At 33.1% G+C, this 19,187-nt stretch overlaps 1 protein-coding gene across 3 annotated transcripts in view; it reads right to left on the bottom strand.

Annotated features, from left to right (window-relative positions):
• The window catches only part of LOC124360217 (aquaporin-like), a 29,043-nt gene extending 10,435 nt beyond the window's left edge, over nucleotides 1-18,608 (bottom strand). For 2 of the 3 annotated variants that reach the window (XM_046813634.1, XM_046813635.1), the window contains exons 1-5: nucleotides 18,450-18,608; nucleotides 14,391-14,578; nucleotides 14,022-14,162; nucleotides 11,383-11,601; nucleotides 8,501-8,581 (exon numbers count right to left, since the gene is read on the bottom strand). In XM_046813634.1, coding sequence (XP_046669590.1) covers nucleotides 8,501-8,581; nucleotides 11,383-11,601; nucleotides 14,022-14,162; nucleotides 14,391-14,578; nucleotides 18,450-18,507 — 687 coding nt within the window. In that variant the 5' untranslated portion in view covers nucleotides 18,508-18,608. Of the gene's footprint in view, nucleotides 1-3,735; nucleotides 4,463-8,500; nucleotides 8,582-11,382; nucleotides 11,602-14,021; nucleotides 14,163-14,390; nucleotides 14,579-18,449 lie in introns of those variants that run through there. The other variant, XM_046813633.1, reaches the window with a different exon arrangement.
• Nucleotides 18,609-19,187: the final 579 nt, after the last annotated feature.

Genomic DNA, 19,187 nt, shown 5'->3' with positions numbered 1-19,187 from the left:
TTGGATTTCCTATAAATTGGTCTAAAATAGCTCCAGTGTTACTGAACTCGTTTTATTCAATCAAATACACAGAATGATGCATAGGAATGGCGAACGAAGCCGCGGATATGTATGCATATATATATATATATATATATATATATATATATATATATATATATGCATTACATATTATTGCATATATATATTGCATAATTCGCTAAATATGTTTATAAGCGCTAATCTCGAAAATAGCAGGACCGATTCGACTAATTCTTTTTTAATATATACGTTGATGTCAGAGGAAAGTTTTCATGAATATTCATGAATACGGAAAACATTATTACAATATTTACGACACGTAATCCAAAGTGAACTGAAACTTAACAGCTGTTGACTCATTTAGATGGAGGTTATAAAAGAGACAGTCACATTTGTTTACATATTTTAAGTTTTAGGAAATATTAAATGACGCATATATCCGCGGCTTCGTTCACCATCCTATGCATCATTCTGTATATTTGATTGAATAGAGAGAGTTCAGTAACACTGGAGCTATTTTAGACCAATTTAGAGGAAATCCAAAGACAAAGTTAATGAATAGCTTTCTTAGTGAAAGCGCTTGTGATGTAATACGACACGATCTTATGATATTTTAAAAATGTAATTAGTCGTATATAATTCATAAGGTACCTATTTTTCATTGTTATGATTAAGAGAACCAGAGGTCAATAAAAATTTTGATTAATTCTTATTTAAAATTCTAATTCAAATGTATTATATTTTCAACGATAAGTTGAAGTTTGCCATTTTCCCCCGAGACATTATATAAACACCTACATAAAATGCTATAGTGAGGTTGGATTCAAAACAGTACAGATTTCTTAATTGTATGGGTATAGAAACGGTTATTGAACATTAAAAATTAAAATCAACAACAATGGTTTCATATGACAGTATGTAAAGATAATACGACACAGTAAAGCACATTTTCTTGCCTCCCAATCCAAGTTAGCTTAATAGAATGATAACTCTTTCTATTTCCTCGGTCCAGTCTAGGAATTATGACAGTATTTAAATATACTTAAGCAGTATCTTATGCCTCATCAGTGAGAAATGGATGCAATGTCCTCTCGACGATTTTCTGTCATAAAAATTGAATTTAGTATTTCGTGTACTGCTTTACATTTCCACTTGCTACAATAACAGACTCACTGCGCTAGCTCGTGTCCTCGAATTATAGTCACAGATCGAATGGTTTGTTGAATCATGCTAATGCCTAGACCCTCCGTTCTAGTTCCTTCAGTTACTATTAATATGCCGTCCCAAAATTCCCAAAGGAAACCAAATTGAATACCTTACAATACCATTCACAAATCAGGTAATTAAGTAAAATGTAGAAAATGTAATAACATGGTCGGCTAGTCATAATACCATGTTTACACAGCACAGTTAATTACATTTAACACGCTTTTTCAATTAGTAGTTCGTAACTGTAGACACCAAGATGGGATTTTTTGAAGTCCAGTCGGGCGTAGTCCAGAGGAAGTTCCGAAAAAAGTAGGCCTATATTCATCCCAAGGACCCTAAGAATGTCCATCTAAAATTTCAGTACAATCGGTTGAATAGTTTGTTGGTGGGTTTACACATAGGCTGCCGTGCTCCTGCCGCGACCGTGCCGTGTCACTGCCTGCGATTTTGACAACCGGTGACCGGTCGCTGCCGTGCCACACTTTACGTACCAACGCTTTGAAGGATTCAGTTGTTGAATTGGACACGGACGAGGTGGACGTTGTGATCGCAACTGCTGCTTATGTCGCTTTACGTAACAGAAAAAGTAAAATTAAACGAAAACAGACGTATAGGTACACAAAGTATTTCGGGCGCGAGACGAGGAGCGAGACTTCCACACTCTTTGTCGTAGGTTGAAGGATGACCCGCTTTGTTTTATGAGATACTTTCGGAAGAGATTTCAAAAGTGCAAGTATTTGCTCGACCTACTTACAAGGTCGAAGGAAAACACTAAATGGTGGAAGTGCATTTCTACCGAAGAAAGACTTACCTTGATCCTTAGCACGGCAGGGGCATGGCAAGGAGATGGCAGGCTATGTGTACCCACCTTATGCGTTGAAGCAAAACAAACAAAAAAAGACATTTTCACACAAACAAATCATTATAATATTATTATGATTATTATACAGTGTTTGATTAGTAGTGTAATGCATACTGCAAAGATGAAGTTACTATGGAATATTTTATTTAGATTGCACCAGTGACGATTAAACCATCTAATACATTGGAATTACTATTTAAACGCTGTTATAAAAAGTACCTTAATGACAAAGCTCTGAATGTTTGCACACAAGGTAATCGAAGTTGGTTGGCTCCCTTGAGATTGTTTTGGTATTTTTACTGCAATTAAAGGAAATGCAAAAATATGACACTCTCTTTCATTTGTACCAGATGCAGAACACAAATGACGGAAGTAGATTTTTTTTACCAAAGTAATGTTTTGATAAAACATATGTACTGAAGCTTACGTATGCATTTTCTTGATCGGGGTAAAAATTAAAGTCAATTATAGCAAAAAGATCGGAAACAGTCCGCTTTTTAATCTGAACTCAATTCCAAAATCTACACATGTGGTACTTTTGAACCATAAATAAATTAGACGGAGAGTGAATTCAAACGGCCGGAACTAACAATTTTTGACCGCAGTAACTTTTTAGTCGTAATTTTTATTTTCTTCATTGGATTAAAAAAGCAAACTCTAACTATGGCACTTGAAATATCTTAGACCGGAAGTAGATTACAAGGGTAGGTAATCTACCCTCTAAAACCAATATACGTTATTCCAAGGTTAACCCAACTGTAGAACCTTAAATAAATGAGACCGGAAGTGAAATTACACCACGAAAACATAAACTTTTAACCTCAGTAACTTTTTAGTCGTACGTTTTATTTTCTTCATTGGGATAAAAAAAGGAAACTCTAACTATGGTACTTGAAATATCTTAGACCGGAGGCAGAATATGAGTGCTGTTAGTAGACTCTATTTTACCCAAACGGGTTTGAAAACCAATATATGAATATATATTCTTTATCAGGTAACTGCAGTAACTTTTCAGCCGTACGTAAGTTATATAAAATAAAATACTTGTGAAAGAAGCCGCATATATTATAATATAATATCAAAACTATACAATTTAATCATAACGTCAAAAGTAAAAAACTTCAAAAGTTAAAATATGCGAATGTTTTAATATCCAAAAGTTAAAAAGAATACTCAGAATGTCTCCTGAAACAGTTACGTCACACATTAACCAACATTAAACAGATTCTTCATACTTTAATTTACATTTCAAATATTAAAAAAGAATCGAGCGGGTCCGTTAAACTGGATCAGCCGTGGTTCTGATACAGCCAACGAACTGTCCACTGATAAAAATTAGATTCATAATCACTGGCCAATTGTCGCAAACATGATACCGTTCGGTGCAAAATCATTGCTTTTTATTGAATACATTGTTATTTGTATTTATTACATATTATAATAACTTTAAACATGAGTTTAGAAGAAGACAATACCATATACCTCAATGAAAATGATTGGTACATGTATAAGAAGTATATATTTGAGTATTATTTATCTTACTAATGTAACTAATATTCTGTATATTGAAAAGTAACTTTTTGGAAATTTCTAAAGTTGAAAAGTAGAGAGGAAATGTACGGAAAATAAAGTAAAACCCCAAGTACAGTAAATTATTTATTAACAAAATATTACAAAACAATGTAGGATTCGTTGTTTAAATTGTATTATTTATGATATATAATTTGAAGCAATAACAGGATTTCAGACATTTGCCATCATTATGTCTTCTTCAAGTACCTTGTACTGAAAGCTCTAGACCGTCAAGTATACACCGTACTTAATTTTTTTTTACATACGACTTGGTCTGATATAAATTTCGACTTTGGCAAGTTCATCGCCACACATTTATTATTTATTTTATTAATATAATGTGAATGTTTAACCGTATGGCCCTAGGGTTTTGACTCGAAGAAGACAATATAAATATTTTAATTTTCTCAATGCAGTATTTTCGGTAAATATATAATATTGGTATATATTAATTTTTGGTATTTTAATATACCGTAGGAAATCCTGCATCCTGTTATCCTTCCACAATACAAGAACTCAAATAATATATCACAATCTAAACTGTTATTGATATTTGAGTTGTTTGATTCTGAGTCACAGCATTACATATCAATATTAGTGAAGCAGAATTACATTTAATGCACATTTTTAAGAATATATATGCATAAAATACAGAAAATTCCTTTTGCAGCATTAAAAAGTGCATAATGTGCAATGACTAAAATACGATCACTGTTTTGCCATCTTGTAAGGTCCAAGAATGAACTTCCACATGCCCACGGCTACTAGTATTCCGATCTGAGGACCACCCCAGTATATCTGCAACAAGCCGCCAGTTTTTTTATAATGAAAAAAAAAAAACACACACACACACACACACAACTTTATAGATAGTCAATGCCTATGCAATTTTCCTGTTCATTCACTTAATCTTAAGAACCATGAAACAAACACTAGGACCTACAAAAAATATATAACCAGAAAAAATTTGCTTATCCACTAACTAGTTGGTAACATGTCTCTTTGCATGGATGTATCTTGGAAAGTTATGCCCATAGTTTATACTCAGACAAAAAAAGAAGATTTTTAGAGAAATAATATAATACGCATTTGTCTAAGACGTAGTTTACGGTTTACATTCATGTAGTAAATAGAGATAGGGAGGAACCTTGTATTCCAGTTAGTAACAACAATGTACGAAACACATTGTCTACGATGTGTACAAAAATTACCTCATTATACGAAATTCCTATCTTTTATTGGACTATTCCAAGTAACTATTTCGTGAACGGATTTATTTTAAAATGCAATATATTGAAATAAATATTTATTTGATGTTTTGCAGAAATCGGCTTTTCAATACACTTAAAATATTGTGGTGATTGTGTGAAAAAGTGATTTACACTGTTATATAATTATTTGGTATATTATTTATTATTATTGTTGCCGTTTTTTTAATAATACAATCTAAACCATTCTTTAAATTTGTATTTATGACAATATAGAAAAATAGATCAGCAATACCAGTTTAGCTTCACTTGATGTTCGAGAAAATTTAGAACGCAATGTTTAAACATTCTTTTAATGTAGTGAAACACAAAGTTTTGTCGTGGAGCTGAGGTAGTAAATATCTACATATACGCTTTTAGTGACATTATAAGATATTTAAATTGTCAAATATTATGAGAATACACATTAATAGTGTGGTCATAATCATAATCAAAATAACACATTTTTTACAGTTAAATTGATAATAATGTGATTTTTCCTGAGGAAATTTATGTGACAATAAAAAATAAAAATACATAAATAACGTCAAGGTCTTCTGGTTTATACCGCATCGGCTTCTTGAAGTATGACTCACTATGGAGAGCCAGGCTTAGGCAACAATGTTGTACTGAACCCTATCATATGTTGTACTGAACCCTATCATATGTTGTACTGAACCCTATCATATGTTGTACATATGTTGTACTGAACCCTATCATATGTTGTACATATGTTGTACTGAACCCTATCATATGTTGTACTGAACCCTATCATATGTGGACTAAAAATTGCTCTCCACAGTGAGGCTAAAATATTTTTAGAAGATAAATGTTGGATATAAACCGCAAAATTTTGATGATTATTATGTAAACGGATCGGATGTATAAACCCAAAAACTAAAAATAATGGTTTATTAACTTTTGCACATAATATAATACGCATGCATGCATTATGAACTATACTGTATATTACTATTTATTACACATCAAAATGGTCGAGTAGAAACACATTTGTACCAATTAAAAATATACCATTGTTTGGTCATTATATTCGCAAGTTTTAGTTGTAATAAATAAGGAAAAATAATGAAATTAAGAATTTTTTCTTAAAATGTAACGTCACATAAGAAAATGCTCGGAATCGAAATGTCTGAAAAATATTATGATCTAATGTAGATGACATGCCCCAATAGGTTCTAATCTTTGTAATGTAGTTTTTTTTATAATATAGAGTAGCTAAACTTCTATGAAATAAGAAGTATTTTTGATAAGAACAAATAAAATGGTTAGAACCAGTACATTGAATACACAATCAATGTACAGTAATTTAACGTGCGGGAGACTGTTTATGAGTATGTTGGGTGTCCTACTCCAGCTATGAGCATATGTTATTTTAACCAGGGAATATACTTTTAATGAGTTATGACTTTGAAAATGGATGGTTTTTTACTAATTTAAATTTTAAGTTACCTGATTTGATAAAATTTTAAAATAAAACCTTTTAATAAAATATTACCATTTTAGACGCCATTTACATACAGACACTTTAAAAATTAATATACGTTTCATCGGAAAATTGTTTTACCGTAAACTAGACATTTTTATTTGTTACACAAATAAACCATATAATATAGCCTACCATGTACCCGCGGCTCCGCACTCAATTTTCTGTTGGAAAAAACGGGCAACATGAGCGTTTAATTAAGTGAGTCACTGAAATGTATTCTAATCCCCTGATCCATTTTCGATTTAGGACAAATAACATTGTTTTGGGACCATGAAGTCGGAGAGTGAAATAGATTTCATAAGTACCATAAAATAACTTGTATTTTCGTCCAACATTCCGTGATATTTGATTTAAAAGATCCATCGTATTCAGTAACAATTGAACAGTGTGGAGGAATACTAAAGTTGAAGTCCTTTTAAGTTAACGCACTTATGATGTAATTAATAATGGAGCTCTATTTAATTAAGGAAGTAGCTATATTGGATGTAAATTTTATTACAGTGTTCATGGTCGAGAACTAAACATTTTAAATTGTGTATGTTTTTAGACTTTGCGCTAGTATGGACACTTCTGGTTCGGATGAATTATATTTTCAAACCCATGGTTGAGTAGGTCTAAAGAGGCTTCATGTTTCAAAATTATTATTTGTATGTAATTAAGACCAAATTAATTTACTTCGGTCTAAGGTATACCAGGTGCCATAACTGAGTTTACTTAGTTAGCCCGATCAAGAAAATCGATACATACGCAGTTCGCAGTTTATGAGAACCCTAATTCTGTCACAATAACTAAGGTGGGTATTTAATTATGTAGCAAAATAAGATATCACCTTTGTCTTCTATATCCTATTTCTACCTTTCATGGCTTCTGTAGAACGTTGATAAATCAGGGGTTTTACCGGTCAGGCTATCTAGGTCTATCAGGACATCTAAATATACCTTTATGTATATATTTAAAAACCAGACTATACAAGCTTTGTATAGCCTGATTATTTTTATGATGCCTCAATATTTAACCATTAAAAAGAATCATAATTCACATCTAAGTAAAAATATTAAATTTCGCGACATTTTAAAATATAATTGAAATGAAAGACATCCAATGACTTCTAAGTCTAGAATTTTTAGAATGATCCAATATTGTAGAAATACAGTGATAACTGTTTATAATCGGAGTAAATATTTTGGGATATTTTTCAATTATATATTATATTGCGCGAGTTCAATATTATTTATTAACAATGGAGAGGACCTTATCTTAATATCAGACACTTTCAACATTTTCATCAATTAATTTGCTTGTTTTTCTTTCATTTTAGACAAGATGCTGGGAAAATCCCTTATTGCATTTAGTCCTAGAACCTGCGCTCGTTTCCGAAGCGACATGATATTTATTCAGAATGGCAATGTTGGAAGTAAGGGTCACTTCCTGTCGAGTTCCATGAGAAGGGTTAGCATCTCAGTTACTTATTCTTGGAAGAGGAGTGTCCAGCGACTTCCAGTCAAAGCGGAAAGAGGACAGTACTCTAATGTTCAGCCCAACATCATCATATATTACATTGACTATAGCCAGTCATATATTATATAATAGTCTAACACTATGGGAGCTCCACCCACTCCAACAGCCATCCTTAACAGTAAACCTACCTATCGATCAACCGTTTAACCACTATATCTCAACATTTGCGACTAGTGGTAAGGAGCCACTCGTGTAACGTATGATTATTATGTTGTCCAGATTGTGTTCATATCGGTGTTTGTTGCACTCAGTGAAGGTTCAACAGAAAGGTATAAACCAGCGAGATTACAACCCAACGGAGAAAATTTGCTTATTACTAATATGAGATGACTTACGTCTGTCTTTTCTGTTGCATGTAAGTTTAAACAATAACAGTATACAAGTATTTTGAAAACAAACACTTGTGCCTTCAATGCTTACTAATACATTAGTAGAGGATAATATGTGCTTAAATGTGTAATTACTGTTTTTGATAACACGTTTTTAAGTGAAGAGTCTGTCATCGATGGAATGAAAACCATGTGCTTACTTCTGATTGTAAAAATTCACAAATGACATACTTACCAAATGATATACTTGGTATTCACCTATAATAGCAGGACCAAGAGCTCGTAGAGGATTCAAGGAGCCACTGCCGTACTTGATCTGCAAAGAATCGGCATTTGTTAAATAACTGTAGTAGCGCTTAAAATAACATTTATAAAATGTTGCTTACAATTAATAAAGGTTTAAATGTTATGTCTGTAATCGCCTTGAAAATATGAATAACTTTGCAAAGGAATTTGACCTTACTGACGTGTTTGTTCAAAGAATGTTTATATGCAAATTCTTTGTTTGAAGTTTGTTTTTGACGATGGAAGGATTGTGAAGAAAACAGGTTTTTATGGACATTTGCCATTGTTCAGTGACGTAAAGTACGAAATAGACTAGATATTTGTAATAAACAATTGCGGAATCACAGGATGGTTTTAAGAAGTTCATCTAGCATGAACCAATACTAAAAAAGGTCCACTCCCGTCCCTCCTTCTTTTTTCGTCATCTTGTTTCGGCCGTGACGATCGCCATTTACAATAGACCACTGGTCAGTTCTACGGTTGGCCGGTGTATGCAGACCTATTGTGACCTGTAGTCTGTAGTTTAGTTTTAATAAGTAGTGTTTAGTTTTTATTAAGTGCATGTTTTAGAGTTAGTGTGCATGGAATAGACACACAACATGGCTGTTGTTGGTCCTAACTTATGCGTGTCTCAGCGCTCAAGTATGATTTGTTAACCTTAATCTAGATTTTAGTCATGTATTAGTTTAGTCATTTACCTGAAGAAGAGATGAGATTGCAGATCTCGAAACGTACTGTTCCTGATGGTTTTGTACCATTAAACGATGGAAAATGTCCGGAAAAGCCATATATTCAAATATCGTATGACCTGGTTACTTACAAATTTTTACCTCCTATTACTCCATGGATACCAACAATATAGGTAGATAACAGATTGTCATTATGAGCAATTTGATAAAGAGTAAATATTCAAGTCCAAGGGCCTAGAGCCAATATGCACTGTATAAGCCCACGACCTGGTTTCTCTGGCTCAATAAGTATTATTTATGTGCGTGATGGGCGTTAAGCCCAGTGTATTAAGCCAGGAAAAAAATATTATAATCTTAGAAAAAATATCATTTCATAACTTTAACCCATTCGATACCCTTCCATGAGAACCTACAGATACGCTAGCGCGGGTGAAAATAGAATTCTTTCTTAGGGTACATTTCTCCATCCATTTCAAGAAAAACTAGTTTTTATGCTTATACAATGCAAATTGGCTTTAGCCTCCTAGACTGTTAATACAACCAAGAGTCCATATTTTTTGATTGTGTATGCACCAGACAGTTGTATATCTAACAAAAATTTATTTTAATAAATGGTATATTAAAGACACCAACTTATTGTTGCAGTATCGTTTTATTATGTTCTTGTAGTGAAGAAATAATTACAAATGACTGTAGTTCTATAGTTTATCAACCTTCTCATATTCTCTAGCTATAGTGGAAAGGTTTGATTGAATATGAATGTTGAATTTAGCTTAAGTTCACCTAACTCTTTAAGCAGCGTCTGGAACGGTCTTACTCCTCAAATGCAGGTGTCGCTGACGCAAAACATGTAAAAAGTTCATTTTGGGCTTCATCGTCGCCGACATTTTTCGGATCTATTCAGACGAACATGACTCCAGATTCCAGGAGTCAAGTCTGTGGCAGCGTCAGATTTCAGGAAGGTCGCCCCCATGGTTATGTTATATGTAGAAAGCTCGGTTGCTCCACCGTCCATAGAGATCGTGTCTCTATACCGTAGTACACTCACTTGTGCACCTGATGAGATAATCAGAATACCTTGGATACTACTACCAATACTTAGATTATACTATAGTATTGTAGTTTCCGTGTGTTTAGGATGTCGAAACGATATAAAGGGTACATGTTGAGTATCTTCTTCGCAAACTTTTGTTACCTCTTCAGACGAATACGACTCCAGATTCCAGGAGTCAAGTCTGTGACAGCGTCATTTTCCAGACGCTGCACAGGTGATCTGTAGCTAAGCTTAAACATTCATATTTTATAACTTGAATTTCATGTGGTAAAAATTGATCACCCATAACATAACAAAACCACGTTCATTACGGTGTTGGGAAAGCACAGGGCTTGAGAACAACTCAGACATCATATTTTTCTTAACTTACCATACTTAAAACTAACCGTTAAGCACGTAAATAATTGTTAAATCACTGTCAGACAAGTAAAATAAAGAGACTGAATATAGCCACCTTCAGCATAATAGTCGGTCTTTAGCTGACCCTGATTTACTATTTATTTATGCGCCTGACAATTGGTTTTAGGTACCGGTATGTCAAGCTAAGAAAAATATAATCCAAGAAACATTATAGTTTCGTACCTTTAACCCTTTTGATACCCTCCCATTTAGACCTCTACGGAATTAGCGGCTTACAATCAATAATGTTTAAGGGGAAGATTTCATGTAATGATTTAAAGAAATTGTGTGTTGATACAATGCAAATTAGTTTTGGCTGGGTTAAACGTTAAACCCCTGGGAAGAACGATACAAAAGTTTAAAAATTAAGACATTTAAATGTTTAGATGTTTATAAACTGAGTCAGAGTAGAAAATTCCTAAACCTGATTTTAATTCAGCTATTGTGACAACATCGTATACAATCTTCCCTAAGAAAAGACTAAATCATATTATAAAAAAATTGTCGTAGATTTACATTCTTGTTATTATTAATTCATAATTTAAGTTGTGCTTTAAGTCGTAAGTTTCAAAGTGTTTGTTAACATGCTGTCCAATGCAGTTGATAAGAAATATTTCGTAAAGTGAATTTATTGTGTTATAGAATAGATTTGATATGAACGGTTAAACATGCAGCACTGTTAGAACTAACCCCCATGAGAAGGCAGCCGGCCAGGGTCATGCCGATGATGGGTGGACGGTAGCCAGCTGGGATTCCCATCCTCTGATCGTTGACTGCCAGGATCACCAGGAACAGGACGAAGGAGAGGATCGCCTCCAGGGCCATGGTCTGCCACCAGGTCACACCTAACTCCTCTGGTACTCTCATTGCACAGAGGTTCGCCCCTCGCACATCCTCAGGGGTTGAATACTGTCACACAACAGGGTTGGTTCAGTCCAATATTCAAATTGTAGTAAACAATACTTGGGTTTAGACATTGTCTAGAGCATTTGCTCTATTTAAATACAAAACATTTTTGTGAGAATTTCGTTGAGCCCGATAGCGGCCGAACCGTAGATCGTAGCACAAAAATCATGTGATCTACAAAAAAGGTGCAGTAATTTTTTTTGTAAGCCCCAAAACGCTCTCAATGACAAAATCTTTGTCGCATATTGCCTATTTTAAAAGTTTAAATTTTTCTGTGGCCACAATTTCTCCGATTCGATCCAATTCTGGATTGAGCCTGTATTACTACGGAAACGAGTGATTCTACTTGCATACGTTTGCTAAGTCGATATAACCGGATATACAACAGCATGTGTAACTTACTCACTGACATGTAATGGATACAAGTCAGTGAGTGAGCAGTGAGCACATACTTCTATAAGTGCTGGAACCACAATATTAAGCAAGCACATAGAACCCGTAAATCCACCGGAAACGTCTGAAAAGTAAACATATTTATTTTCAAACCCCTCAAAAAAATTACGAAATTTCGAATTTTTACACCTTGCAGCATTTTATTTTAAGGTCAAAAGCGGGAAAACGGAACGTGACGAAAAACCATTAGTGGGGAACAAAGTGAGCAACAAAAAAGGTCCAGTGACTTTCGTCCCATCGGTTTGACCGATAAATGAGTTTAAATGTAACAGTTACGACATTTTTGGTTAAACAGTTGATCGTAGCTAAAATAAAATACTTAGTAAAACTATGAAATGACATGATCTACAGAGAAGGTCCAGTCATGTATTGCCCTATATTCATAGGCTTAGCCCCAAAACGCGTTTAATGCCGAAAAACGGTTTACTCCTCACTGTATTATTTGTAAAATTTGCTCTTAACTAAAAACTGTTTTTTGTCAAGTGATTTCGCTCTTTTTTCAACTGGCCCACTTCATTTAAAACAAAATATAAATTGTATGAAAACTTTAAATATTATAAAGTTATTGTTTTAACACCAAAGATTTCACGGTCCATCCGTATTTGCCGGAAGGGATATTTTTATAGCACAGGAACAGTAACATTTATGTAATAACTAAAAATAGCCTCCAAAAATAACCCAACATGCAGAAACGTGTTCGAAAACGCAATTCATACGTACGAAACGATCAGGCCTTTGCTAACCAAGGTTTCCCAGCATCTTATAAGGAAACACTGATGTGGGTGGATTGATGATGCACCCAGAAGAATTTTAATGATGTAATAGCAGTATCTTTCCTTGCGACAGGAGCAAAACCACACCCATTTCTTAGTTAACCAATTTAATAGGTTTTCATTTACATAAACAATGTTCTGTTATATGTACAGAAATTTTAAGAAAGAAGCAGTTGATGGAAACGTAAAAACATCGAGTATTGCACAAACGGGTTGTTAAAAGGAATACGCCATTACGGAATAGCAAAGAAATAAATTCATGCATGTATGTTTTTTTAATTAATTTTATCAGTACTATTCTATGCTTGGCATGAAGCAAATAAATTACAGAAATACTCGGTCATTCATAAATAAATCTGCAACCAACATAAGAATAGTATGCAATTTTAAATCATGTTAATACATGATTTAAAACATGGCTGGACTTTTATACTAGGTGTTTGAAAAGTCTGGGTACGGCTTAATATTTTACAAACCATAGCAGATAACATCTATAAACTTTGCACAGCGTCATATGGCTATGTAAACTATTTTTCCTTGCTATTACCATGACATGCCAATCATGGGGGGACGTCTCACAGAGAAAAACATGGAAATCTTAAATTAAAGCATGGGTCGAGTGATACATCATTTTAAAGAGCTCACTTAGTAGCGTTGAATGCCGCAAACCGCATCTCAAAAGGTTTATCCAATCAGAAATGGCGGATTGTTTTAGGTACACATTGTGAAGTACATTATGCGCTGCCATTTCTGACTGGATCGTCGTATTCTAATGCGGTAGGCGGCGTATATTCAACTATTATCATACTGTGATGAATGTTGAGACAGGACATGCATGTTCGAAGTAAACATGTATACTTGTTATATATTTGTACTTGTACATTGGTTATCCTGTTTTAAAATTAAAAATACTATTTTGTTGTTATAAAAATTTTGAAATCTAGAATAATAATGTAAAATTAATACTGTTTTATATATTTTAGTATAAATATTTGAAACGGCTGCAGCTTTAGAATTTATTTGGATAATTTGACCAAATATATTTATTAATACGCTAGATCCTATCAACGTGGACTGAACAAAATGTTGGTTAAAGTTGATTGATAAGTTAAAAAAAAGGACAAATGGATAGACAGTAAACGAAAAGAAATAGACCGTCGCTTACATTTAGTTTTTGGCTAATTTTGGTAGACTTACCTTATAAAGTAAGGAACCCAGGACTGAGCCCACGTACTGGCTGTTGGTGATAACTAGTACCTTTATAACCGACAACTGACCCATGAGGTTGAAACCTATCGTCACAAAGGGGTTCACATGACCTGTTGTTGACGCCAGAATCTATTAGACATCATAACAGAATGCTGTTAGTAAAATATATGATTTAGGGCATATTAAAAACATTTAATTTGTTTCAAATTGAGCCAAACTTCATTAATTCTTGATACAGAGCTACAAAACAAAACATAATGTAATAGATGTAAATGTTTTCATTGAATTTCAAATTGTCCAACTTCAACAGACTAATAAGCAATGTAAGAAAATTACAATTCAAAATTTAAAACATACCTGGACTAGAGTAGCGTAAACAAACGCGTAGGTCAGTGCGGTCTGTAGCAAGCTGCCATTTCCAGGAAACTCAGCGCAGGAGGTGGATGTTATCCTGACCAGAAGAACTGAGGCTAATAGCTCTCCAACACCACACCGGACTAGATGCCACGGTCTCTTGAGATCCTCCCTCCACGTTTTTACCGCGACTACACAAATAATACCAGATTAGAAATTTTTTCAGACTAAAAGTCCTCAAGACTATTGCAGCATTTATTCGTTACCAGGAACTCAGCGCAGGAGGTGGATGTTATCCTGACTAGAAGAACTGAGGCTAATAGCTCTCCAACACCACACCGGACCAGATCTCTTGAGATCCTTCCTCCACTTTTTGTTAAATTATGTTTTTATATAATAATAATAATAATAATAATATTATAATATTGTTATATATAGTTACAGACTAAATTCTAGGTACTAAAATACTTAAGGAAATAAGTACAAAATATACTCTGTATTTATTTTGTTTCCAATAATTAGTGAATATTTTCTTAAACATTTTATTTTTATAGCTTATTTTAAGAAATTATGTTAAAAGACAACAAGTCAAAATTACAGCTTTGGGGGTTGGGGGTACAGTATTGAAACATGTGAATTGAGAATCTAAGTTAGGTTATAAATATAGAATAAAACTAAGTTTCAATGACAAAGATCAGCAAGATATACCTTAGAAGGTGATTAATCGTACCAGGCATTTTTTGATGTTGTAATAAATTTACTAAAGCTTACAAAATGAGGAGTTTATATGTTCAGAATTTTGATAAATTATAAAATTGATTAATAAAGGTGTTCTCCTCAAAATACAAATTTGGTTTGAACAATGAATCATTAGAATTAGTGAAGAAGAAATAGTAAAAGTTGAGAGTCTATGGCTGAGAAGTTCTGATGAAGTACTAAAGATTGGGTCTCACCAAAAACGTATACGCTCCACCACAGAGATTTTATCAAAAGGGCTTTAAAAAGTGAAATGCTGACTCTGTGGTCCTGAAGCCTAATAAAAGTTGGACTATTGGAAATCAAGCACTGGTTTTAAGGGGAATAAAACAAATTTTGGGTCAGTGTAGAAGTTTAAGTCTATTCACTAGTCTAGTAAAATGGATTTTTGTCTTCTTACCATTCTGCACTATATTGATTAAACATAATTTGGGTAGTAAAATATTAAAAAAGAATTATAAATTTGGTTTGAACAACTTTCAAACTTGTGGAAAAGAGAAATAAATTTAGTATTAAATAATTGTTTTATTTTAAATTAAGGTGACTTAAATAAATTTTGTAATGACGTGGTGGATGAACACAAAATTAATTTAACACTATAAAAGGATAACATTACCTCAACATGAACAAGAACTTATTTATAAGTTGTTTATATTAATATATTTGTAAGCGATCTATATCATATTTTGGCAAATGAGACATGAATGGTTTATGAAATGTCACAGCGTTTAATACAAGTACACAAAGAAAAATAGACTCGTGATTATTATCGTCAAGACTACTAACCACGAAATACTAGAGAAATCAGCCCAAAAACTGATTAAGATTATTATTACAGAAACTAGCCCGATCTCCATCCACATACTTACAATAAATACATAAACTTTACAGAAGTATGAGCGTAAGTATTGTTGTTCAACGAAATCTCTAAGTCGGTATTCAAACTTAAATTTTTCTTCAGGTCTTCAAACACTAATTATTATTAAATTAAACTTGAATTTGTAGTTAGAAGCTACAGTACTACTGCAACAAGGTAAATATGAATATAACTTCATTTAGAAGCACCTCAAGACCACCGTTAACCAGGTACTATAATATCGAAATAGTTATAGATTTAACCGTTTTTATTTTATATTTTATGTTTTACTTCTGATCAATTTCTTTAATAGTTCCATTATTACTTGGTCATCATATATTCTGTTTTCAAATTTTAATAAAGTATTGAAGTGATATTGGTGTTTCTTGACTGGTGGTCAATAGTTTGATAATAGATGGAGGATTAGGTTGTGAGGTTGTGGTTGAATGCTTGAGAACCACCACAGGCCCTGAGGATCAGATGGAAGATTTGGAGGAGCAGACTATTTAACTAAATTATTTAGGGCACTACTATACTGGAGACCAAAGTAACAATGACTTGTTCTGTACGGTTTTTGAGATATAACTTCATTATCTCCCTAAGCTTTCAAGCTATTAATTATTCTACTACCCCATTTAGACAAAAAACAATTCTAGACCAGCATTTAGCCTGCTCAATCTGGATTAACTTAAACACTGGATAGAAATAATATAAACACCAACAAAGACTTCCCGGCATGATAAAAGTTGCTTATCACATATAAAAGGCTATATCACTAGTAGTTTAGTAGATTTAATCTAGATAACGTGAATGGAATTACAAAGCTTATCAATGTTTTGAGCTGATAACCGCTTTTGTTTATTAAATTTTATCGTCAATTACTATGATATAATAGGTATTCAAGTGCGTCGTGCACTCTTCAGATCACTGACATTGATAATGAGTCTAGTAAATAGTAACGTTAACAACACAATGTATAAGGCTCAATTTTTTAAATAAAATATATCACGAATAAAATAAGTACTATATTTTGCTACTGCTTTTTCGAAATATTGCTATGATTCTCTTTTGTCCGCAGGACGAACGAACATAGTATTCCAATGGTAAATTACATACTGATGCGAGCTGAAGCATTTTACCTAGACATTTATTGCCTTTGGCGCTCGTAAATTGGATGAAAGGGATTTTGTGCCAGAAATATTGTTTGCAATAATACTTTCTTACAGAAATGTTAAGTATTTGTAATTATAATCAAACTAATAAAACAGACAGATCAACGTGTATTGTGGTGTTTGCTACAAGTTTTAGTTAGTACTGACGAATGTGCTTAAGTCGTTTTGTGGAATTGGTTTTGTAAAAATGTTAGGGTGCCCCAGATTTCGAATTTAGATTGTGTTACGACGGTACAGAAAATAAAAAAAAACATCATTCGGTCACTAGGTATATTATATATTTTGTTTGAAGTTTTAGAAAATTGATCTACGAGTTTCATAAATTAAGTGGTGAACGTTTTATCCTTGAAAAACTCATACTTAATAAAGTAACTGACTTGGAAAATAAATTGGTATAATATTTACCACTAAAAATATCGTTGATTGAAAACTTATAAATCAGTCAGTCTTGAATGCCATAGGCTACTATTTGAAGCAAATTTGTAGGGAGGGAATTTGTCTGAACTATTTGAATAAAGTATACTTTAAAAACTATAATAAATCAACTTTAAATACTACTATAAATTAAAAAAAACCCAGAATAGTTCAACATTTATCTTGCTGATTTTAATTGTATCTATTTGTTCTAAATATTAAATGTATCTGGCGCTAATGCCAAGTTAAATGTTACATTACAAGACATTATACATACCTGATCATTAATAGTTTTGTTTTGTATAATCACCTAATAAAAATAGTATACAAATGCAAAGGTTTATTACTGAAAACTGCAAAAGTCATAAGAAAATCCAAATTTTAATTTTTAGGCGGGGCTACTATGGGCGAGCGAAGCATTTACTCGCATTGGTGTGAAAAGATCGTACATTATTGATATCACGAAAAAATTTGAACTAGTTTATTAAAGTTGTGAAGCTGTTTGTGCAGTGCAGAAAATCTGTTTGATGTATGAGGTTTTGGGAAATTAAAATGTTTATTATTTTGCTACAGAGTAAATCCAAGGTTTTTTATTATTTTTAAGACATTTCAAAACATTATTAGGTTCTTTGGTTAGTTTCGGTCATCAAAATATGATCTCATTACTGAATAATTAATTAATTATTAATCTCTGAATAGTTTTATTGACTTCTATTGCTTCTTAAAGCACTGACTATAATCCTAACGCAATAGTTTATCTAGAGCAATCATAAAAATGTTAATTATGTTTAAGAATTGATGAGACTTTGCAGTTAAATTAAAATAAATATGAAACGTTACAGGATATTACTCTAATGATCTCACCTTTGGGAGACTCTTCTTTCAAGCCCTGCTCCACCCCCTGCTGCTGCTCCTGTGCCATCCTAGCCGATCAGTTCACAGTTTAACCACAGCACTGCTGACCTTGTTCTTAATGTTGTCTTTTATATGCCAAATGTTTGTTTCCAGTATGATTACTATGCAGTATTTGCGCTATCTACAAATCACAACACTTCACCGATATAGCGGTTGATATCGCTCTTCGCGTGTGTTATCTACCGTAAGAGGAAATTTCGCAATCACAGATATCTATGCTTAATTGGAAACCCTGATTCCCTAATACAATGATATTACTTCATTAAGCAAACGCCGTGTCACTGTGTAGCGTACGAGTGTATTTATAGTGCAGTTGCTGTTAGCGACCGGAAATTTTGTTTGTTTTACTGAATTGCTAAAATACGAGTAATCTCGTATCTCGGTAACGCATTCATTCATGCAAAAGTCAACTTGAATTTGTTCACTTTAAACATTCATCGAGTCTTGTTTATTTTGCGCAAATTGAATAAAGAGTGGAACTCAGTGGAATATAGAATTTCACCTCATAAGTTCAGGAGCAAAGAGCCAATTTTCATTCTAGAATGAACAAGTAAGCACCTTTGTTTTTCTTTAAATCCATACAGGAATTACAAAAAAACAAACAAAAAAAAACTTCGTCAGCCTCGATAGTTTTGGTGGAGGTTGAAATGTGTAGACACTAAAAAGGTTAAAAAAATCAAAAGATAA

Source organism: Homalodisca vitripennis, chromosome 4 (genome assembly GCF_021130785.1).
Source record: "Homalodisca vitripennis isolate AUS2020 chromosome 4, UT_GWSS_2.1, whole genome shotgun sequence".
NCBI lineage: Eukaryota > Metazoa > Arthropoda > Insecta > Hemiptera > Cicadellidae > Homalodisca > Homalodisca vitripennis.
The sequence above is the reverse complement of the archived record's forward strand: the minus strand, read 5'-3'. Positions and strand labels throughout refer to the sequence as shown.